This window comes from Ptiloglossa arizonensis, chromosome 4, assembly GCF_051014685.1.
Source record: "Ptiloglossa arizonensis isolate GNS036 chromosome 4, iyPtiAriz1_principal, whole genome shotgun sequence".
NCBI lineage: Eukaryota > Metazoa > Arthropoda > Insecta > Hymenoptera > Colletidae > Ptiloglossa > Ptiloglossa arizonensis.
The window spans coordinates 20,374,159-20,398,589 of record NC_135051.1 but is presented as its reverse complement, the minus strand read 5'-3'; the positions used below and the strand labels follow the sequence as shown (position 1 = coordinate 20,398,589).

The 24,431-nt window shown below is 31.6% G+C and overlaps 3 protein-coding genes across 6 annotated transcripts; 1 reads left to right on the top strand and 2 right to left on the bottom strand.

Annotated features, from left to right (window-relative positions):
- Window positions 1-312: 312 nt before the first annotated feature.
- LOC143146454 (uncharacterized) lies at window positions 313-8,832 on the bottom strand. 2 transcript variants are annotated; one of them, XM_076310796.1, is made up of 7 exons: window positions 8,691-8,832; window positions 5,218-5,435; window positions 4,899-5,080; window positions 4,633-4,780; window positions 3,565-4,395; window positions 2,209-2,438; window positions 313-1,515 (listed from the first exon to the last, which is right to left on the bottom strand). In XM_076310796.1, exons 1-7 carry the CDS (start codon window positions 8,722-8,724, stop codon window positions 1,188-1,190), a joined length of 1,971 nt encoding a protein of 656 aa, XP_076166911.1. In that variant the 5' UTR covers window positions 8,725-8,832; the 3' UTR covers window positions 313-1,187. The 2 variants fall into 2 exon arrangements, with proteins under 2 accessions (XP_076166911.1, XP_076166912.1); XM_076310797.1 differs by lacking the exon at window positions 8,691-8,832 and adding an exon at window positions 7,607-7,862.
- LOC143146455 (spliceosome-associated protein CWC27 homolog) lies at window positions 8,022-21,543 on the bottom strand. Of its 3 annotated transcripts, XM_076310798.1 has the most exons (10): window positions 21,441-21,543; window positions 17,552-17,677; window positions 14,726-14,821; window positions 11,677-11,818; window positions 11,288-11,497; window positions 11,018-11,218; window positions 10,798-10,937; window positions 10,469-10,723; window positions 10,238-10,396; window positions 8,022-10,170 (listed from the first exon to the last, which is right to left on the bottom strand). In XM_076310798.1, exons 4-10 carry the CDS (start codon window positions 11,716-11,718, stop codon window positions 9,648-9,650), a joined length of 1,530 nt encoding a protein of 509 aa, XP_076166913.1. In that variant the 5' UTR covers window positions 11,719-11,818; window positions 14,726-14,821; window positions 17,552-17,677; window positions 21,441-21,543; the 3' UTR covers window positions 8,022-9,647. The 3 variants fall into 3 exon arrangements, with proteins under 3 accessions (XP_076166913.1, XP_076166915.1, XP_076166914.1); XM_076310800.1 differs by lacking the exons at window positions 17,552-17,677; window positions 21,441-21,543 and adding an exon at window positions 15,610-15,625; XM_076310799.1 differs by lacking the exons at window positions 14,726-14,821; window positions 17,552-17,677; window positions 21,441-21,543 and adding an exon at window positions 13,529-13,543.
- LOC143146133 (dynein axonemal heavy chain 7) lies at window positions 12,239-24,386 on the top strand. Its single transcript, XM_076310143.1, has 4 exons — window positions 12,239-12,319; window positions 12,495-12,499; window positions 12,591-21,712; window positions 22,289-24,386. The coding sequence occupies exons 1-4, from the start codon at window positions 12,239-12,241 to the stop codon at window positions 24,220-24,222; spliced, it is 11,142 nt and encodes a 3,713-aa protein (XP_076166258.1). The 3' UTR covers window positions 24,223-24,386.
- The last annotated feature ends 45 nt before the right edge of the window (window positions 24,387-24,431 follow it).

The following is a 24,431-nucleotide window of genomic DNA, read 5'->3' as shown; positions in this document are numbered from 1 at the left end:
TCGGTGCTGATAAGGGTTGCTCCGCCCTCGAAACCCCCGTGAGCCATCCTCTCGCACCACGCTGTTCGGCCATGGAATCGCAGGGTCAAGTTGTCGGGTGGCTCCCGTATCGGCACGAAGTATTAATCTCACGGATTAGCGTAACAGATAGGACGGAGATTAATTTTTTAAGATGTCGGGGAGACGTAAAGGATTACCCACGGACGCTTAATTAGCATCGTTTCGTTCACGCCATTTTGTTCCGGCCGAGTTTCCTGTTATCCCTCCCGAATCGCGTCCTTGAGTTCCGCAAGAAAAAAAAAAAAAAAACACAATCGAGCATCTCGATTCGGCGATGAGTTTTTATTGAAAATATACAAATCTTCATTCGAGTCTCCGCGGATTGGAAACTCGCAGCGACGAAAGCCCCCGCGCGAGATAAAATTACACAGGACGATAATAAATTAAGGAGAACGAGACCGCGATGAATCAAATGAACGGGGATTCCTTTTCTTCGCGGGAATTTGAAAGTATTCGGGTTCCAGGTATCGGACACGATCGGTGTCCTCTCGTCGGAGGTGCTTTTATCGCGCTGAAGAAACTGATAGTGATTATGTCATCGATTCGTACGGTTATCGATAAGAGAATAAAAATATCACGGCGTTCGTCGTAACGCGAAACACGAATCTCGCGCGTAGTATTGATTTGATTCGTTCGTCACGAACGACGGTAGAAAAAAAAAGAAAACGTCCGTTAAGCCTTATCGGTACTATATACATATTTATAAAAAAAACTTAACGACGTCGAGGGGCCTCTTATCGAGAACCTGCGCCAATTCACGGTACTCGTATCGTGGAAACGTCACTGTTTAAAAAGACATTGTCTTCGGTTTCGGATACAATTGGTGTCGCTCCCTTCTCCGAACTTTGCCTCCAAATCTCCGACTGTTCGCTTATCGCAGACTCGGAGCAGCATTCAGTATTTTCCTTTGGTTATCGTGAACCTATCACTGTATCGCGGCCACCGATCGTTAAACGTCGAGGGAAGGGGGAGGAAAAATACTGTTTCAGTGACGTCATTCTAACAATGACTCGTCTTTAAGATTAGATCGACTTAAGCTTAATATTTACAAGTGAGCATTTATCGGAGAGTAATCGTCGCAAGATCGGAATACTGTTCCTTCTGACGCGCTAATTGCAACGCGATTGTCAGTGAAAGGCAAACAGGAGGATGAGTAAGGGGACCAGCATGATGCATAACAGGTAAACAGCGGTCCTTGGCTGACACGTCGACACCACCACGTACTCCTCGTTCCATTGTGAGTCATTGCCGCTGAGTGGTAGCTCCAGCACGGTTCTCTCGTTGCTGAAAATTCGAAATGGCAGCGTGCACTCCTTCGTGCTGTTCTTGCAGGCGTGCACCGGATTGGAGATATTGTAGACGGTCTTCAGAAGATCGAAACGCACCCGCACGTAATTCGGTTGTATCTCGTTCTCGGAGTTGAAGACGAAAAAGTAGTAACCGTTTATGGGCACCCTGGAACAAATGTTTGTCAACGATCGTTTCTTATCGTCGCCAGCTGGCCAGCGATAAGATGATTAAGCTCCACATCGAAATATTTCGAGATTGGAATCTACCGAACCTTACACCGTGGCAAGATTTGCCGAGGTCTTTTACCGACGAGTTCTGGACCCATTTGAAATTTGAATTCTTCGCGCGTCTCTATTTAAATTTATGCAGGGTGTGTGTTTTATCTCGTCACGGTGGAACAGACGATGTCGAAAAATTGTGAATGTTGTACGATGTCGGAATAGGGACGAACAAATTGTTTACATTATGCTCACTCTAATCTACAAAGTATAAGTCCGTACTAATATCATATTATTTATACCGTACACTTTAATCTACATCACAGATTATACACTCTGTGATCGAACTATTTTTAATATTTTCGATTCATCGCGAGATATTCCACCGTGTCGGGATACAATGAATACCGTGTATAGATGATGGATTCATCGAAACGTTCGATAAAGTAATAAGATAGCAGATTTATACCACGATATAAATAATTTGTTTCGTTAATGAAAGACCATAACAGACAGCCTCGAGACGAGCTTTCTATCTCCTCGGATTATTATCTACACAATTATTTATCTTCTAAATGTTAACGGCTTATCGCGTCTTATCTCTTCTAACGTTCGTAAATATTTTCAAGTATCCGCATACCTGTATGTGACCGTGTTCGCGAACGATGCCTCTAAATGTTTCTCCTCGTGTCTTGGCGTGCAATGGCGATGGGGCGTCAATGGCAAATTCAAGATCAAACCCTTGCACTCCAGCAATCGTTCCTCGGAGCTACTGAACGAGCTCCAGAACTCCGAGTTGCTTCTGTCGTTCAGTGTTGTCTCGTTGACGACACCTCTATCCTCGGCAATGCCATCTGGGTGCAACATATCCTGATGTATGTGCAGAAACGATACAGTAAAATAAAAATGATTCACTGCGTGGAATTAGACTTATAACCGTTAATTGGAACCGGGTTCGTTACGTTCTACGTCCCCGTATTGAAAAATATCGTTACGATAATATTAATATTATTATATTATATATATATATTTATAATAATATTGCTAATGTTACAATATCATTGATATTAATATCTTTGCAATATTATTAATACGAATATCGTTACAATATTGTCAATATTAATATCGTTCCACTATTATTAATATCGTTATTCCCCTCCCGCTACGTAACGCGAAATAAAAAAAAAGTAAATAATTTGTCATAATTCATGAAACCTCGCGTGCCTCTGAACGGCTCGTTGAGTAATTGCAATTCTCGTGCGAAGAGGAATTATTTCCTTCGTGAAAAACAATTTTCCCCGATGTTGTAAAAACAATTTATCTCGAACCGATAGCCACCATACATTGGCATCCTTACCACGAGGAAAAACGGATCCCGTATGCGAAGAATGTTAGTCAGCGCGATACGAAAGGATTTTTTATCGTAAAAATGCTCAATTAGTGAGCAATGAAACGATTACGTTTCTCTCGTTACGCGAGAGGATGCAACGATGGGGAAAAATGAGGAGAAAAACAACGGAAAAATTCTCAGATTGCGATGACACGATTCGATACCGAAGGAAAGTAACGACAAGAAGATGACTCTTTTTTTCGCGAGAAGTGACGCCAATGCACGAAGTGTCGAACGCTACGTGAAATTTGTGGTCCAACTTCTTCGCTGTTCGAGTAAAGATTCTCGAGTTGGGCAAACATTGACACTGTCTCGGAAATATCCCGATAAGAATTACACGCGAATAAACGACAGATAAACGATTTGATAATCATCATCTAATGAGGACAATAGAAGAATCTTCTATCTGCGCGATAAAGGATTGATTAAATTGGTCTCTTATCGTCGGTCGTGTTCGACGCCGATAAACGAAATGTAAATACTCGAGAAATCTTTGACAATAACCGAACCGAGAATCTGAAACGAAATCAACGGTCGTACATCGTGCGCAACGTCAAGTTCGCCGTTATTTTTTTTTGTTTTTTTTTTCGACATTGGTTACTCCACCTCTTCGACAGCAGCGTCCCCGACCGCGTCCTCTTCTGTCAGCTCCTTGCGAAGAGGCGAAGACAATATCAAGTCTCTTCGTCGTCTCCGTCTCTCCGCGTCCGTGAGCTTCTTGTCGTTCATCGTCTCGTCCACGACGCGTCGCAATGCCTCACCGTCGTCACCCTTCTTCTCTATTTCGTACATTAGCTTCTTCAGTATCTTCTGGCCCCGATACCCCAGCGAATTGATTCTGTTCAGTATACGATGTACCTCCGCGGACGTGTGCTCCGTGCTGTCGGGGGTTCCCCGCGGTTCCGAATTTTCCTTCACGATCGTCTGAACCTGTTCAATTTTACTCGGAGGTTCCCTCTCGAGCTCCTGAATCTGTTCGATCTCGCTTGGGGATTCCCGTTCGGTCGTCCAAACCTGTCTGATTTCGCTCGGAGATTGCCGCTCGGTGGCAGGCGCGGTTACGGCCATTGGCGTAGCACCGTGTCCCTTCGAATCTGCCGCGACGGTTTCCTTCGTTTCGTTTCGAATACTCCCCGTGAAGTTCGTGGAGTATTGAAAGGACGGTTTGTCGATATTGTCCATCTCCACGAACGTGCCCTCGTAATGATGATGGGGGTTCTCCTTTTGCTTCTTCTTCGTGTCGAGAGTTTTCACGAACAGCTCGGTGAGAATGGTCCTCATCGCCTTGGCGTCCAACTCGTGGCTGGTGTAGTGATGACCACCAGTGTTCGTCGCGTGTTTCGAGCTGTTCAGGAGCAGATCGTGGTCCTTATGGTGGAACTGTATACCCTGCTGGACCCTCTTCATCTTCTCCGGCACGTTGCTCGGACTCTCGTCCTGCGAGCACAACATAATCGTAATCGATGAATCGAGAAACGATACGGCTCGAGGATTCCCCGTTTTCGTATAATTTCTGGGACTGTGTGTGCGTGTATGTGTGTGCGTGTGTACGGTAGTTCCCGGTTTACGCGAGATGTCGATCACAGCGGACCCCGGTTGTGCGAAGTACAAATTTCTCCGCTATATTTTAATGAATCCTTTTGCGATCGTCATGCAACAAGAATCGGTTAGTACCTCGACAGTTCCGTTGACTATGAGAAATCCAGTCTCTTTGGCGACCTCGAGAAGTTCCTCTAACTCTTCGCTACTGTCGTCCCCGATGAAGGCACACTCGTGAAGATGTTTGTGCCCGCGAATGATCGTCAAGGAAGCACCAGGCCATCTACCATGTGAGCCATGTTTTTTTTTTCTTTTTTTTTAAGATCGATGTAACTTTCGACCGTTTCTTTTTTTCATTTTTTTTTTTTAATCCGTTCTTCTTAATCTAATCCTGACTTTACCTCACACACGTAGAAACGGTTACGCTGCTACCGGCAAGAAGATAAAATCCCCAATACTCCTTCATGTCGTCCTCCAAAATCAAGTGTCTGGTCATAGAGACGGGTTGGACTTCGCTTTTGACTTGAGGTACATCGCCCATCAGATAGGCGTTGAACGTCGCGTTAACTTTAATCAGTTGACTCTGCAGAGAATCAATTGTATTTCGACAACAATACCGTATACGGTGAGGTTTTTTTTGGTCACCGAGACAATTGAAGTATAATAGGAACGATTCGTGACACCGTTAGCGGTTGAAGACGAAATGAACGATCCACTTACCTGGCACCAAGTCGTCGACACTTTTGCATCGATAAGCCTCTGATCGTAGACGGTTAAAGGGTACAATTGCTCGGAATAAACGCGATATCGCAAGTATATCGGTCCCGCTACCAATACGGAGGGAAGAAACATCCCGAGCAAACATAATCGCAATAGTCTCAACGGTACCTTGTACTGAGACCTACGAGGCTGCCAATCTCTTGAACGACCACCCTCCTCTACGGATTGCAAAATTTTCATGAGAACTTTCCGTCAAATTAAACTTCCCAGGTAAATATGAAAAAAGCACACGAATAATTTTAACCTTCGACAGCCTTAGAGGGCATATCGCAAGTATTTGTCATAACGTTCGTAGAGAGTTTACGATCGTTGAAGATTTGTTAGAAAGGAAAATGTAATTGAATTCTTCTTCACCTTGAAATTACAAGTCAAATTGTTTGTGTATCTACGTATCCTACTTGATGAGACGAGAAAAAAATTCAAAAAGAACCATGTGTATCGAACGAACTGTTTTCTCGCATAAAATTATTAAAATTCTGACCAATTAAATTGGGTAAAGTAGTTTGAAGGAGGAGCATAGCGCTTCGTTAGCTTTGTCTCGTATTTATTATTCACGAGTGTTGATCTGCGTAGTCTGATTGGCCGAAACGTAATAATTTTTTGCGAAAGAATGGTTCAACTGACATATTCGGTTTCCTTTGAATTACATATCATCTTATCGAGTATAATACTTGGAAATAACGAAATTTTGATCTTAAATGTCAAGGACAAGATAAATTTTATATTAAGTTTTGTTATCAAATCCTCATCGACCCAAACATATAGATATTCGTGTATAAAAGTCATGAAAAATACTCTTTTTATCCCGCATACAATGGATAATGAATTTGTTTTCAATACGTAGGCATGATAGTTTAATTGACAAATGTATTTATTGTTTGAACATAATAAGTTACGAGACGGTAAACGGCTGAAAAATATTTGTTATTTCATAAACTAGTTATAATCTACAGGTTAAAAAACAATTAGTGTAAAAAATGTTTACTCGTTTATTGATTATATTACAAACGTGCATCTATCGATATGCATCCGTTGTTACATTGAAATATTTTATTTCATATAAATTTGTACAACGATTACGATTAGTCCGTCATACGATATAATAATTACCCGTAAATAATGCGCATTTTATTCACGCCGTAATTAAGTACATTTTCATGTAATGTTTATTCATTACGGTAACGGGTAAAACATCTGATGAATTTTATTCTATGACGTGCACGATCGAAATAATCGTGACGTAATGTGTGAAAATGTATCGTTTGAAAAATACAATAAACATTAGATTTTATCCTTAGTCTCCTGGTACTTTATTTTTCACGTTAAGCTGTGAAAATAGTAGTTTACTTCTATTTGACGAGCGTTTTGTTTATCATTGGAAAAAAGTAGATCAATTTATCTTCTATCACTTCGATTTAACAATGAGACACTCTTGCTTACGCTTGCACTCGTATGAAGTGAGTGCACGCATTAATAGCAGAAAACGATGAAAAAATCCACGAATATTTTTCTGAATTAAACTTCTTTATTTCCGTATGACAGCACGTGCAATACGGATCTCGATACGTTGAACCGCTATCTCGTTTACGTCTGTCTGAGGCAACAGAATATTTACGCATGTTTGGACTACGATACATTAACGATAAGTAATAATTAACCAATGGTGTCAACAAACATTTGTATCACGCGTTTTCCAACGCTTGCGCTCTTTGTCTAAGAAACTTTCGTACTATAATTACGTTTGAAGTATTTATCTATGCGGTAGACAATAATCCAATTGAAAATAGAGAACCAATTTAATCAGAATGATTTAATGTTTTGTGCTTTCGACAAAGCGATTTTAAAAGCGCGATTAAAATTACAATATAAAGAAAGGTTCACTAGATAGGTTATGTTTAAATCCTTCAATCGAGCGCAGTCATCGAACTTATATCGCACTCCACAATTAAACAGGGAGAATATCGGCTTTATCGTTCACCTTTGTACCAAATAGAAATGATAAACCTCACGTAACAGAATCGTCGTAACAAAATATTGTTTTAATGAATTCTATGTATACAAATATTTTTTAATAAAACATATCTACGTTTACCTACATACGCATATGTATATACATATATACGTACAAACAATACGCGTAATATCTTTAATTAATTCGTCAAATTGGTCTTTATTGTACGAGGTATGTTCGATGATCGTTAAATAAATGTAAGAGCAAAATGTTAGTTTATTTTGTAGTTGAATCGATACATTTATAAATAAAGAAAATTAGGATCAAGTTATTTTTAAGAATTATATCAATTTCTTTAATATTTTCAAGTTGACGTACCTTTCGAAAAATCAATGTTGCATTCGAGTTGCATGTGGAATGTTTTCAAGTGAAAATTACGGAATATTTCGTATCAATACAAACGTTAATAAACGATGCTCGGTTTGCTTCCGTTTACAAACGATTAAAGAGAATATAACATAATGAGTTTTAATTAAAACATTTATATCATATCTCATTTACCGTGACACATATACAAGGTGTTCAAAAATTCATGATACACATTTTGCATGTGTGTGATAAATATTTTTTTTTACGATTTCTTTGTCCTTGACATTGTTTTTTATTTCATCATTTATTATTGTTATTCTGCAGAATGATGTATTCAAATATGTAGAATATACATATATAAAACTTCTACAACTACGAACAAATGTATTTTTAGTTTATAATTTGAAAGCAATTAGGATATATATTTCGCTTTTCAATTCTCTGTTTATTTTGATAAATGCTACACGTGTCCATTACTAGGAGTTTATGAACACCCAGTATACATATCTATAACGACCCTTATATAGGTATACAGCGGTAGGGATTTAAAAATAAAACTTGTTCTATCTTGTGGAGGGAGATTATACATTGCTGCTATTACGATTAAATGAACTACATTAAAGAAGAATATGCGATTAAAGAGTGAATACACTATATTCAATTTCAATTGGCAATATATTTCCTCGCTGCTTACGGCACCCTAAGTGAATACTGTCATTGCATAATTAGTTAATTTAACTATCAATGTTAATAAGACTTTGTAGGGCCGTACTTGAAATTTTCTGAACACCGTCATAGTACGCGTACCGTGTATACACTTATATCGCACATATTTAATTCCACCACGTGTCAAAATAGGTGAAGAAACACTAGTTCAAAGTATATGATAGACAGACTTTCACACTGATATACTAAATTTCTCTTAAAACGATCAATCAATAATGAATGCAAGCTTAAGTAATTTAGCTTAAAAAATACATGCCGATTTATAACACTGAAACAGACTGTTTTTCAACAGTGCAGATAACAACCACCACTTTACAGTCACATGTTGAAAGCGATTAATGAAATATATGAACGAAACAAAGCATACCGAGTTTATCTATTTTTAATGGCGTCGTTGACATTCTCCCCGTAGAAGCACAGCATAGACACTCTCAGAATGTTTTTTTAAGTGTCGATAATGTTAACAATATAACTTCCACAAACACAAATTAAACAAACCGATAATTTATCGATGAGACGTTAAAAGATATTGTTTATGCAAAAAAATAGCAATACTTAATTCTTTCACTTCGTAAAAATTATATAAATTTTATTACGATAAAATTATGTTTTAAAAATTATTTTTTTTTAATATATTTAATAAAATTATTTATACTGTTCTTTAAATTACACGGTTTCCAAGTTTGTATCCTAGGACTTCATAAATATGTAATAAGTCAAACGAAACAATTACGTTTATCCAATATCGCGAAGTACATAAATATACACGATGTGCATCGTTCGCTGTCAACAGATCGACTGAATCAGTGAACGAATATGTCATGCTTTGTATCAGTGCCTTATCAACTTTTATTGTGCCCGGGATAAGCTACCATCTATAAGACTATTTGCACGAAACCATGGCACTACCTACCACTAATCTCCATCATCGTCAAAATATTAAAGTTATCTCGTAAAGTATGGTAAACGCAACCATCCGATACCGAAGACACATACCCAAATGTTTTTTTACTGTTGCTGCCAAAATGCAATGTACATGTCACTCTATCATTGTATTATATATATAAAAAAAGAATACATGTCAGAACAAAATATATATCTTTTTCACAAAAAATTACAACTTATGTTGTAAATTGTAAAAGTATTATTTAATAAACTTATCATGGTTTGATTTTTGTTTAATCAAAGAAATGTATTTTATGTAATACACATTCTATACACAATTCTGTACAATACACTAAGTAAGATGTAAGAAAGCCTTACTATTATTAGTACTATTATTAGTAAGACTTGAATGCTGTACCAATGTTACTTATAATACACATTATTTACGGCGTGAGTCGCTTCGCCTACTTTTATCGTCTTTTGGTTTGTGTAACTTTTCTCCTCTCCGTCGTTTATTGAGCGGATTTCTGGGATCATAAATTTCAAACCAATCGTCATCTTTTGTACTTGCATCTTTGGCAAGGACAGGTACCTTCTCTTCACAATGTAATGCATGCACCATCCAAGACTCATCACTCGGGTCAAAATCCTCTTCTTTACCACTTTCATTTTTCGGCGGAGTTGGTGATCTTTCTATTCTAGTCTCCTTAGCATTTTGAAGCTTGGATTTAAATTGTTTTAACAAATCCATTGTAAAATCTTCACGACTTTTACCCTTTTTAGGAATTTTCGACCTTGCTTCTTTGTATTTTTCTTGAGTTTCAATGTACTTTTTCATAATTTCTGTTTTTTGTTCCTTCTTTGCTTCCTGCCCCTGTATTAATTTCTTTTCCTCCTCCTTTGCTTTCTTCTCATTTTTAACATTGCGTTTTAAGTCCCGAATTTCTTTTCTAATTTCTTCCCTGTATGAAAATTAATCACAAATGTTTGGATATTATTATTTAAAAAATATTAATAAAAAATACATACGCTTTCTTTCTACGTTCTTCTTCTCTATCCTTTCCAAGGTAATACTCATCTTCATTTGCATCTTTATCACAATCAGTATCATCTATCTTATAATTCTCTATTTTTTTAGGTTCTTTTTTTGTATCTCTTAATTTACTTTTGATTCTTTCTTTCATTGCTCTAAAAATATAATATTACAAATAAAAGTTTTTCTTTTGATATGAAAACAAGTTGTATGTATAATGAACTCACTCTTTCTCTTCCTTTATAGCTTCCAATCCTTCTGGAGTTTCAATTTCGTCACCACTTTCCCAGTCACTACTGCGATCTTCTTTCTTCTTTTTACTCGGAGGTCCAGCTGGTTCAATAGCTGGTTGAGCACTTAACTTTGGATCAGTTAAATGATCATGTGCTGATTTACCTTTACCAGTAAATTGTTTATTTAATATCACAGATTCTTCCTCATCTCCTTCTGCTTCTTCTCCAAAAGATAAAAGATTAAAATTTCTGCAAGAAAATGCTTCTATAATGAAAAATATTATTAATATAAGTAAGAATTACAAATATTTGATTTATCTTACTTTACTCCTGTCTTTTTACTTTTTGTACTATCTTTTACTTCTTCACTTTTCCTTGTTGTTACCCTAGATACAATATCAGAAAAAGGATTATTTAATATTTCTGTTTTTATAACTTTTGGAGGATAAAGAGGTTTATCATTCTAAAATGGAAAAAAAAAATATTAGAATATATTTTTTGTCAGTCTTTATTGATAATTACAAATTAAACTAATGAACTTACTTCATCTACAAGTGCTTCTTCAAGTTTAAGCATATTGTATATAGTTTCTCCTGTAACTTTGCCGAAGATGGTATGCTTATTTTGCAATTCTGGCGTAGCACCAAGAGTGAAGAAAAACTGAGAACCATTATCATCTTTCCCAGCATTAGCCATGGCAAGTAAACCTCGTCGACAAAAACGTAATCTTGTATGAAATTCATCCTATTGGATATACATAACATTTATTTTTTTATAGTTACTGAATTAATTTCAACTTTAACTCAAACGCACTTTAAATGGTTGTCCATATATACTCTCACCACCTTCACCTGTGCCACTTGGATCACCACCTTGTACTATAAATCCTTTGATAATTCTATGAAATATGGTATTGTCATAATAACCTTCCATGCATAATTGTATAAAATTTCTACAAGCTTTAGGAGTCTCCTTTGTCCATAATTCTAAATCTATATCACCTACTGTTGTTTTCATTACCACCTATTTATGAAAGATAAATTAATTTTCATGAAATAACATAAAATGTGTTTAAAATACAGTTTATTACGTTGTTGAACACATATTAATATAAAAATTTATATTTTAAATGTTTAAAATGATAGGTTATAACATTGAAAATGGGTAAAAAATGTATTAAAATATTGTAAATATATACTCACTTTACCAGTAGTAGGTGGCTCTTGTATATAAATATTACTCATGTTTATAGATGTTTATTAATAATGCCAGGAAATAGTTTATTAACAAAAACATTCCATACTAAACTTCTACTCGCCTTTAACACCAATCAATATTTATCACCTGTCACAAATAGCTTAAATGAATGACGGATGTAGTGAAATTAACATTAGGAAATATTTTGTAGCAACCAATAAATTATGAAGGCATAATTTTCTTGCTATTTGTTATTGTTACGACATTCGATAGTTAAAACTTATGTAAACCTAAAATATTAAATTTACTTTTTTTTGTAAAAAGAATAATAGTATTAAATTTAAAAATATAATTTTCAAAAATTAAGATATAATGTAAAAAATGTCTTACATTTAATATAAAAGAATATAATTATTAATATTCAGTGTACTCTGTAATTATTATTTTAGCATGCTACAATTTTCTATAAATTTTAATTTTGATGTTGCATAAAAGTCAATGATAAAAATCTTATTCCTATTAAATAATAACATTTGTAAAACTTTTTTACATTAAAGTTTAATATAAATGTGTTTAGTAGTATCACAGACGTATACTAATACCAAAGTATTGATAAAACATTCTGAATATATGATTCAAGCAAACTCTGTGTTAATTACATTTAAAATAAATTAGTGCTACAAAAGTTTATATCTAATACAACCATTAAATAATAAATGAATCAAAAAAAATTATACAAAGTTTAGTAAATATAATATATTATCGTATGTAAAATTTTAGACTGTGCATAGCTAATTAAGATAAACAATGTGACATAAAATAGAGTCAGTGAGTAATCTTTTATTTAAAAAGAATTTATATTCTAAATTTGTAGAAAACATAAATTTGCACAAAGCTTTCTTTAAAAAAATTTATTTAGAAAGTACACGTATATAAATATGATAAATGTACGCAGTCATCATAGTTCAAATACAATTATATCAATGAATGATCACAGTTCAATGTATAATGAAATGAAAAATTGTTTAAAACATATTCATTTTAAAGAATTTCCTATTGACTGGGAGAAAAATATTTTAGAATTATTACCAGAAAAATATAAAAAAAAATATTCTCTATTAATACAATCAATGTTAAAAGAAGTAAAAAATATATACATCAAAGATATGCAAAAATTTGTAACAAATGTTGTATTATCATTACCAAAAAAAAAGAAAGATACTTTTTCTGCAATCAAGTATACAAATTATAAATTTCCAAAAGAGAAAAAAACTTATGATTACAATACATTTGTAAAATATTGCAAACTGTTAGCAAACAAATATTTTCTTTATTTAGAACCAATAAAATTTATCATATGTACAGCACAACTTAAACTTCCAACAATTATTTGCAACTTTGAACATTATTATTATTTTGGCCCCATCTCTTTTAATGATCTTAAAAATATGATTAGCAATGATATTAAAAATGGATCTTTGATTGTAACAAATCACTTTTATACAGAGACATCTAGAATTATAACAGAAATGAAAGTTTTAAGACATGTTAGTAAAAAAAAATTATCACGCATTATGCAATGTATAACAAATGTTTTTGTACAGCAGATTCTAAATATGATGATAGAATCTATTAATTATATGTTAAAAATTATGAATAATGGTTATTACTGTCCACAAATTCACCTTCAACTTATTATGGAGAACAATCAACTCCTTATTAGTCCTACTATTGAAGAAATATATTCAATGTATCACAGTATAATTGATAAGATTAGCACAATTGCTCAAAATTTGACACCATTGGAAGAATGGTTGAATATGAAAACACATTTCAGATATGTCAAGATAAAATTACCAGATTGGTATATTGAAGAATCACACAGCAAATTGCAAATTATATTAGATAATTTATTTGAACCCATAAACAAACATGTGATGAATATCACTGAAGAGTTTCATCCCATTTGTTCACTCAATGTGAAGAAAAAAATATTATCATTAACCTTAGGCAGCATAAATTTTGATTCATACCTTCAACAGATACAAAAATATAACACATATTTAGTAAAAACAAATACAATAGTAGGGAATACATATTACATAGTAGGGAAATTAGAACAAAATAAAGCTAAAGATGCTTTAAAGAATGAATCATATAATATTGTACATGCTTTTTTGATTAAACTTATTAAATATCATCAAGAATTCAATTTGGGCATTTGCTTAGAATTTGAAAATTTAAAAACAAAAGCATTAAATATACCAAAAGATGCAAAATCTTTGATTGAGTTAACTGAATATATCTTATATGCATCAAAAGTGTTAATAAAAAATCTTGAATATAAAATTCAAAAATCAATACAAATGTTAAGTACATTATTAGAAATTGCAGTTTTGTCAGAGGATCATATTAAAGTAAATAAACAAACTATTAACTGGTTACATGAAATTGAACCTATATTTAGACAACATAATGCATTGTGTGAAGCAATGAAAAATGAATTGGAAGATGATATCCAAAAACGAATAAATTATTTAAATTTTGAAGTAGACAATATTGTTCCTCAACTGAGTGTTTTAGATAATATGGATGATATTAATAGAATTCAAGAATACAGTGAATATTATAGAGGTCTCCTGAAACAAGTAAATAAAATCAATTACAAAATGCAAAGAATTAATGAAGAAGAAAGATTATTTAAATTTCCAGAAACTGAGTTTCCTAAAATTATTGAATTACACGAAGTAATCACATCATTTTATAATCTTATTTGTATTATTTATCAATGGCAAAAAAATAATGCTGTATGGTTAGATGGTCCCTTTGAATGGTTAGATGCCACTGTTATAAAAAGGAAAACATTAAACTACTTCGAAAAAGTTACTGAAATGAGTAAAATGTTTAAAACAAAAATAAAAATGGATCTAACTGCAAGCAAGCATTTCAAATTTTCTGGAATTGCTGATGATCCTGATCCAATGCAACAACCTGCTCCATTGAAATTATGTTGGCAAGCTCTTAATGACATAAATGATTTCAAAAAATATTTACCATTAATAGTGTGTATGTGCAATCCAGCTCTTCAAAAACGACATTGGGTAGAAATGTCTGCAATATGTCATTTTGATCTTGCACCCAATGCTGGAACTAGTTTAAGAAAAATTATTTCATACAATCTGATGAATGATATTGAGAAATATGAAGCTATTAGTATAAGTGCAAATAAAGAGTTAGAACTACAACAAAAATTATCTAAAATGATTAATGAATGGAATACAATTTCTTTTGAAATGAGTATTAATACAAAATCTAGTATGAATGTATTTTCCAATTTAAACAATATAGAAGTACTCCTTGAAGATCATTTCATAATAATTGAAGAAATGAAGACTTCAAATTTTGTCCAACCAATAGTTTCAACGGTAACAGAGTTTCTTATGTCACTTGTCAGAATTCAAAACATTATTGATCAATGGGAATACATTCAAGTATTGATAATTTCTTTACAAACCACCTTTTGTTATCCTAATGTACAGATATATTTACCTAAAGAATCAGCTTTATACACTGAAGTAAAAGAAGTTTTAACAAATATTCAGAACAAATTATGTGAAACCCCTACTTTCAAAGAAATGAATAATCCAATAATTTTTAAATCTTTATGTGATGCTAATGAAAAACTTGAACACATAAATCAAGGACTAAAAGATTACATAGAAGCCAAAAAATTATGTTTTCCAAGATTCTTTTTTCTTTCTGATAAAGAAATTGAAAGAATTTTATTTCAAACAAATAATTTCGAGAAATTACACATATTAATAAAAAAATGTTTCGAAGGTATACAGAAAGTAAGAATTAATAAAGAAAAATGGATTTGTTCCATTATTGGTGACTATGGAGAGGAATTACACTTAGAACAATTTATTCATATTTACTCTGATCATGAAGACAAATGGTTGATACATTTAGAAAATGAAATAAATGCCGCAATAAGGAAAAATATTTTTCAATGTTGGGATATATTTAATAAAATATTTGCATACAATAATATTGCAAATTTTCCAAGTATGGCAATTATTTGTGTTTTTCAACTTTACTGGACTTCTAAAGTACACAACTGTTTGATACCATTTGATTTTGAAGCATTGAATTCTTTACATTCAAAATACATTGGTCACTTAACCTATTTAGTTAATGAAATGAAAAGCTATTCAACAAAAAGATACAGACATGTATTAACGTCTTTAATTATCATTGTACGTAACCAAAAAGACATCATTAAATTATTACTAGATAAAAATATTGTTAGATCTACAGATTTTGAATGGGTTGCACAATTACGATACTATTTAGAAGAAAATGATGTCAAAGTACTAATGTTTAATACAAGTATAAGATATGGATATGAGTATAATTGTTACAAACAATATATAATTAATACTCCTTTAACAGACAGATGTTTTCATACTCTTATGCAAGCATATGAATACCATTTATATGGTGCTATTACAGGACTATCTGCTACAGGAAAAACAGAGACTGTTAAAAGTTTAGCAAAAGCTATTGCAATACAATTTCGTACTTTTAATTGTACTGATATATTTTCTTATAGCTTTTTGTGCCAAGTATTTAAAGGATTTATTTCTTGTGGAACATGGCTTTGTTTTGAAAATTTTGGTAACTTAAAACTTGAACTTTTATCCATGATTACTCAAAATCTTATTTGTATTTTTCAAGCAATAGCAACGAATCTAAAAGTAATAACTCTTGAAGGTTCATCTCTGAATTTAAACCCAACTGGACATATTTGCACGATTACAAACCTTGGTTTGTTTAAATATTGTAATTTACCCGATAATTTAAAAACATTATTTAGAACAGTTTCTATGATGACACCAGATATTCGTAGAATTGTAGAAGTTGAACTTTTTGCTGCTGGAATATCCGATTCAAAAGTTGTAGCTTCAAAATTAATTACTCTTTACAAAGTACTATCTGAGCAATTGAGATGTGAATCATGTAACACTTTTAATGCATGTTCTGCAAAAGCTGTTGTTAGAACCATAATTTATTTAAAGAGGAGTTTTCCAGATGAAAATGAAACCATGTTACTTTTACGTTCAATAATTGATGTGCATCTTCCAAAACTTTGCACTATAGATATACTTTTTTTTAAAAATATAGTACATAATATATTTCCTGATATTGTTTTACTTCCTCCTAATTATACAATATTTTTAAATACCCTTGAAATGATATGTAAATCTAAATCTCTGTACATTCACAATGTCTTCAAACTTAAAATCATTCAAATATTTGAAATTATGTACATTCATCAAGCTGTAATGCTTGTTGGTGATCCTTTCGTGGGAAAAACAGAAATTTTGAATGTTCTTATCGATGTATTGTCATCCTTGCATAAACAAACCATAGAGTTTGGTGCTAATGTAAAACTAGAAACTATAATTCCAGGAGTATCTAATGCTGACCAACTTTTTGGTCATTTTGATGAAAAATCAAAAATTTGGAAAGATGGAATATGTTCCAAAGTATTTCGTTCTTTCTCAGAAAATAATTCTACTGATAGAAAATGGATAGTATTTGATGGACCATTAAATGATGTATGGATTGAAAGTTTATATACTGTTCTTGATACAAACAAAGCATTATATTTAACATCAGGTGAGAAAATTAATGCAGCAGATTCAGTGTCTATTATCTTTGAAACAATGAATATGGTAAAGATTTCTCCTGCTACTTTATCAAGATGTGGTATAATTTACATTGAATCACAATCTATTGATTGGAGACCATATGTCAAAACACATATTTATAAACATGATATCTACAATGGGTATGAAGATGTATTATACTCACTATTTGATTGGATAATAGATCCTTCTCTAGAATTTATACAGAGCTACTGCACTTCAACTTCAGTTGTTGGACAATTACATCGTGTAATATCAACATTGAATTTACTTGAAATGTATTTAAATGATGCTAAAACAGAAAATACTGATGAAAAAGGAAAAATAAATCATTTTGTAATATGGATGCAATCTGCACTTATATTATCTGTTGTATGGGGATTGGGAGGAAATTTGGACATGGATTCAAATATTAAATTTAATTCTTTTTGTACATCACTTTGGAGTGGTACAAATAAGAACTATCTAAAACCAGAGTCAATGAAGGATTTTGATGTAACATTACCTCATGAAGGTTTAATACAAGATAACTTTTACATTTTTAAAGGTATTGGAAATTGGAAGTATTGGGGTGATTTATTAAAAAGTGAAAAAGTGTTAGAAATACCTAATTGCAATGAAATTTTTGTATCAACAATTAATAGTATGAAATACAATCACGTATTCTTAAAACATATTAAATATAAAAAGCCTTTCATTCTTTGTGGAGATGTATCTATTGGGAAGACTTCTTTAATTAAAAATTTATTAAAAAATAAATTATTAGGAGAAAAGTACTTGATCAATTATTTTAGTTTTACTTCTTTAGATACAGTTCTTAGAACACAACAGTTGTTATTTTTAAAACTCAATAAAATAAAGAAAAGACATTATGGTCCACCAAAAAATCAATTTTGTATTAGTTTTATAGATGACCTTAATGTAGAAATGAAAGAACATGAATCAGAAAGTATTTTGGAGCTCTTTCGGCAATATCACAACTATGGTTATTTTTATGATTTTAATGAATCCGAGAAAATTTTTATTCGTGATATTATGTTTTCCTTTGCAATTATAGGAAATAGCAAGACTAAGATATGTCCTAGATTTTTAAGACATTTTAATTTATATACTATGTATACACCTTCGACAGATACTATATTCAGAATATTTTCAAATATACTTTTTATAAATTTAAAACAAAATCTTTTTGCTGCAGATGTTTTAAGTAGTGTAACTAGTATAACTAATGCCACAATTGATATTTACAGTTCTCTAATTAAAACATTGCGACCAATACCAATCAAATTCCAATACCAATTCAGTATAAGAGATATAAGCAAAGTAATTAATGGATGTAGTCTTCTCCATAAGGAATCAATTGAAACTAAAGTTACTTTTATACGTCTTTGGGCACATGAAATATGGCGCGTTTTTGGCGATAGAATATTGGACAACTGTGACAAAGATTGGCTTTTTTTACAAGTAAAAGAAATTGTTAAATGTCATTTTAAAGATTCATTTGAAACAGCTTTTGATTATTTACCTAAATTTGAAAAGAACCAAATTACAAAGGATAGCTTCAATGATTTAATGTTTAGCAATTTTATAGATACAGAAAAAGATACAAATAAGAAATATGAAGAGATAAATTCTGTGGAAAAGCTAACATGTAAAATTCTTTTTTATCTAAATGAATATAATAGTAATTTTAAAAATCAAATTGATATGGTTATAACACAGTATGTGTTAGAATGTTTGATTAAAATTTCAAGAATTTTAACTATACCAGGAGGTAATTTATTGATGATTTCTAGTGTAGGATCTGGTAGAAGATCTATAACGAACCTTGCTGCTTATATGCAGCAGCAAGAATTATTTGAACCATCTGTACTTTCCTCTAATGATTTCAATATATGGAGAAAAGATTTAAAAACAGTTCTACAAAAATGTGGTGGATTAAGAAAAAGCCTTACATTTTTTTTGAAAGACAAGCAAATAACAGATGATTTTCTTTGTGATATTAGTAGTTTGTTAGCTATTGGAGAAATACCTGATTTATTTTCTATGAAAGAGAGGCATGATATTATTGAAATGGTACGTTTACATGCCCAAGGAGGTGATAAAAATACAGAAATAAGTATTCGTTCTATAATGAATTATTTTTTGGAACAATGTAAAAACAACTTACATATTGTTATATGTTTTAATTCAACAAATAAAGCAATTAGATCATATTTATATAAGTATCCAGAACTAGTGAAGTACTGTACTATAAATTGTTATGAAACATGGCCAACAACTGCACTTATACAAATAAGCTCAAAATATATTCAAGATATTAATGTTCATGAGAATATAAAGACAGATGTAATAAAAGCATGTATAAAATTATATAACAATGCACAAGAGATAAATGCTGAATATTATAAAGGAACTGACAGAACAATTCATATTACACTATCTGCATTTTTACACATGTTGAGATTATATACTCGTCTTATGTCAAAAAAACAAAAAGATATTGTTACAACAAGGAGTAGATATTTAGCAGGTTTAAAAAAATTGGAATTAGCGGCACAGCAAGTTGAAGAGATGAAGGGAACATTAACGATATTAAAACCACAATTAGAGTTATCTGCTCAGCAAACTATGATGACTATGAAAGAAGTGGAAAATGAAAATACTACTGTAGAAGGAGCAACTATTCTTGTACAACAAGAAGAAGAAATAGCAAATAAGAAAGCAGAAATTGCAGGGCGATTAAAAATGGAATGTGAAACTGATCTTGCTGTAGCAATTCCAATTCTAGAAGATGCTGTTGCTGCATTAAATACATTAAAACCCACAGATATTACTCTTGTGAAAGCAATGAAAAATCCTCCCGATACTGTTAAACTAGTAATGGCTGCAATTTGTGTTATGCTTGATATACCTCCAGATAAACCTATTGATCCAGTTACCGGTAAAAAATTTACAGATTATTGGAGCCCCAGCAAACGTATTTTAGGTGATATGAATTTTTTACAGAATTTAAAAGACTATGATAAAGATAATATTTCACCAAATATTATGCAAATTATTAAAAAAACATATATGACAGATAATAATTTCAAACCACACATTGTTGCTAAAGCATCGAGTGCTGCTGAAGGACTCTGTAAATGGGTATGTGCAATGGTGTCTTATGACGAAGTTGCAAAGGCAGTTGCACCTAAAAAGGAAAAATTGTTGACAGCACAAAGGGAATGCAATGAAGCTGAAGCATTTTTAAATGACAAACGTAGAAAACTTTCTGCATTAAATGCGAAATTTGCAATTCTGAATAACAGTCTTCAAGAAACATTGCAACAAAAAGTCAAACTTGAAAAAGAAGTTGAAAATTGTATTAACAAACTTAATAAAGCAGAGAATTTAATTGCAAGTCTAGGAGGTGAAAAAGATCGCTGGATGCAATATGCAGAAAATCTTCAAGAAAATTATAATAATCTTGTGGGAGATATAATAATATCATGTGGAATAATAAGTTATATGGCACCATGTAGAACTGTTTTTCGTGATAAAATTTTAGAACATTGGAAGCAATATATAAGAGATTTAAAAATTCCATTTACTATAAACTACAATTTAGTAAATTTGCTTGGTGAAGAAAACGAAATAAATCATTGGTATATTTGTGGATTACCTAAACACAGATTTTCGGTTGAAAATGCAATTATTATGAATAACTCTGAACTGTGGTGCTTATTTATTGATTCACATAATCAAGCAAATCAATGGATTAAAACGATTGAAAAAAAGAATGATCTGAAAGTTATTAGACTCACTGATTCTGATTATCTATCAGTTATTCAATATAGTGTTGAAAATGGTAATCCAATATTAATTGAAAATGTAGGAGAAAAACTAGAAATACTATTAGATCCATTTCTTCTAAAAAAAATTTATATTGATGGAGAAATATCATATTTAGACATTGGTTACAATATTATAAAATATTCACACGATTTTCGATTATATATTACAACAAGACTATTCAATCCTCAATACTCATCTGAGGTATTCAGTAAACTTACAGTAATTGATTTCTCCATTCCAAATGAAGCTCTTCAAGATAAACTTCTTGATCTTGTCATCTTCAAAGAAAAACCAGAACTTCAAGAAAAATTTGAAATTTTGCTTCTGGAAGATGCCAATAACAAAAAAATATTAAAACAACAAGAAGATAATATTTTACACACTTTATCTTCAACAACCATAAACATTCTTGAAGATGAGAATGCTATACAAATTTTAGATTTTTCAAAAAATCTTACCCTAAATGTGGTTAAAAAGCAAGAAGTAACAAAAGTAATGTCATTGGAAATCAATAAATTTCGGAAAAACTATCTGCAGTTTGTTGAATACTGTATAGATTTGTTCAATACACTCAACACTTTACCATACTTAAATCCTATGTACTGTTTTTCATTTACATGGTTTATACAACTATACATTAGATCAATTGAAACTTCAAGTAGAAGTATCACTCTCGAAAAACGATTAGGATTTCTGAAGTCTTCATTTACTCAAAATCTTCATACAAGTATATGTAGATCCTTATCAGAAAAACATAAAATATTATATTCTTTCCTATTATGTTCTAAAATGTTATTAGGTAATCAACAAACCACTGAAAAAGAAATTAAATATTTTATATCTCCAAACATAAATCACATTAATACAGTTTCTAATAATATTCTTAATTGGCTACCATATGATACTTGGATACAAATTTATAATCTTGGTAAAACATTGCCTGCTTTTTATGGTTTAGCAGATGATTTTTGTTGCAATAGTGAGGCTTGGAAGCAATATTATGCTTCTGAGTCATTTCAGAGTCACTTATTACCAAAACCTTGGAATAATAAATTATCTATGTTTCAAAAACTTATACTTGCAAAAACTCTACGACCAGATAAAATTATGATACAAATTATTGAAATGATAGAAACTATTCTGGGAAACATTCAAAGATATTCTCCACAACTTAAAGTATCTCAATCATACACAGAATCCAGTTGTTTAACTCCACTTCTATTTATTTTACCAAGTTGTTCGTCACCTTTATCTCTTATTTCTGCGTATGCAAGAACAAAAGGCTACTTGTCAAAGTTTATCTCTTTATCAATGGGCAGAGGTCAAGAAAGAAAAGCTGAATTTCTTATACAAAAAGCTCAGAAAGAGGGAGATTGGATATTTTTGCAAAATTGTCACATAGTACCTCATTGGATGATTCACCTTGAACAAATCTGTGAAAACTGCAATATTTCTAATGTATCTATAAATTTTCGATTGTGGCTGTCCAGTTATCCTATGAAAGAATTTCCCATTAGTATTTTGCAAAATAGTATAAAAATCATACATGATTATCCTTTGAATATTAAAGAAACATTGCTAAACATTTATCAATCTGAACCTATCATAAACAAAGAATTTTTTGAAGGATGTCCTGGAAAAGATAAAGTTTTCTCAAAGCTTCTTTTTGCCTTATGTCTCTTTCATTCAATTATAAAAGAAAAGAAAAACTTTGGAATTCAAGGTTGGAACATACCATATGATTTTGATCATTCTGATCTTTATATATCCATTATGCAAATGCAGAACTTAATAAACAATACTGATTATGTACCTTTTGATAGTCTTCTGTACTTTATTGGACAATGTAATTATGGTGGTAAAATTATGGATGATTTTGATAATAGAAGTTTGAAGTATCTTCTGAATGAGTATTGCAATTTAAATATAATTAAAGACCAGCATTATACATGTTCAAGTGGTATACAAGAATTGATACCACAAAGATGCGAATATCTCCATATAATTAAACACATTAAAAAATTGCCTTTAGATTTATCCTCTAAAATTTTTGAATTTAATAAGAATGGCGTTATTATTCATGATACTATGATAGCTAAAGATTTTTTGTCATCTCTCGCATGCATGGATTCTATAGTATCATTATCAAATAATCAATTATCTCAAGATCAAGTACTAGCTTTAATTAACAATATTAATGATAAGTTACATGATTTATGTACAATTAATGAACTACAAGAGAAGCATACCTCTTTGTTTCAGGAACCTCTAGAAAGAGTTCTTTTTTGTGAAGTAGAATTATTAAAAACTATTTTACATGTCATAACTGAAACGTTAAATAATTTGAAACTAGCGTTTGATGGTTATCTTCCATTTACTGATTCCTTAAATAAAATAATAGAAGAATTATATAAGAATAAAGTTCCACATATTTGGAAAAATATACAATGCACTATTACAACTGAAAATTTGTCGTGTTATATCGATAATTTAATAAAACGTGTACATTTTATTAAACAATGGATGAATCAAGGATGTCCCAGAATTATTTGGCTCGATGCATTATTCTTTGGTAAAATGTTTTTCTCTGCAATTTTATTAACGTTTTCAAAGAGATACAATGTACCTATTGAAGAAATCATTTTTGAATTTGAAGTTACAACCGAAGAAAAAATGGACATAGAAAATATCGATGTGTATTTTATTCGTGGTTTGCACTTGTCTGGTGCTCGATGGGACTTCGAAAAAAATATATTAGCAGAAAGTGTTACGAATGTATTCTGGCAGGATATGCCACCTATACGTTTTAAATGCTTAAGAAATAAAAAAAGTATAGTTGATGTTTATAAATGTCCTGTCTATATTTCCGCTATTCAACGCGCCGATAAAAATATTCAGTTCACTTCGAAAAATTACATCATTAGTATACCTTTAAAAACTAACATAGATCAGACTCATTGGATAAAATGTGGTACAGCCTTATTTTGTCACGTTTTATAGTGTAAAAACGTTAAAAAACATTATTATGTATAATATTGTGTAACAATTGCTTAAGAAACATATTTGAAATAATACAAGATTTTACAATCTTATTTAATAATACTCGATAATATGTACTAAATACGATAAATATAGTAACTTTGGAGTTTATATTATGTATAATTATAAAAAATGATAAAAGATTAAAAGTAGTGTAAAATGTATATTCA

Excerpts from the sequence above, each read along its gene's own strand:
- LOC143146133 (XM_076310143.1), top strand. The coding sequence starts at position 12,239 with ATGTGTTTAGTAGTATCACAGACGTATACTAATACCAAAGTATTGATA. Across the intron at positions 21,713-22,288 it reads TAAAAAGCAAGAAGTAACAA|AAAAACTTATACTTGCAAAA; the intron begins AAGTAATGTCAT and ends TATCTATGTTTC.
- LOC143146455 (XM_076310798.1), bottom strand. The coding sequence starts at position 11,718 with ATGAGTAATATTTATATACAAGAGCCACCTACTACTGGTAAA. Across the intron at positions 11,498-11,676 it reads AGCCACCTACTACTGGTAAA|GTGGTAATGAAAACAACAGT; the intron begins GTGAGTATATAT and ends TTTCATAAATAG. Across the intron at positions 10,397-10,468 it reads GCTATAAAGGAAGAGAAAGA|AGCAATGAAAGAAAGAATCA; the intron begins GTGAGTTCATTA and ends TTATATTTTTAG.
- LOC143146454 (XM_076310796.1), bottom strand. The coding sequence starts at position 8,724 with ATGTCAACGACGCCATTAAAAATAGATAAACTCG. Across the intron at positions 5,436-8,690 it reads ATTAAAAATAGATAAACTCG|AGGAGGGTGGTCGTTCAAGA; the intron begins GTATGCTTTGTT and ends TGCAATCCGTAG. Across the intron at positions 5,081-5,217 it reads TGTCGACGACTTGGTGCCAG|AGTCAACTGATTAAAGTTAA; the intron begins GTAAGTGGATCG and ends GATTCTCTGCAG.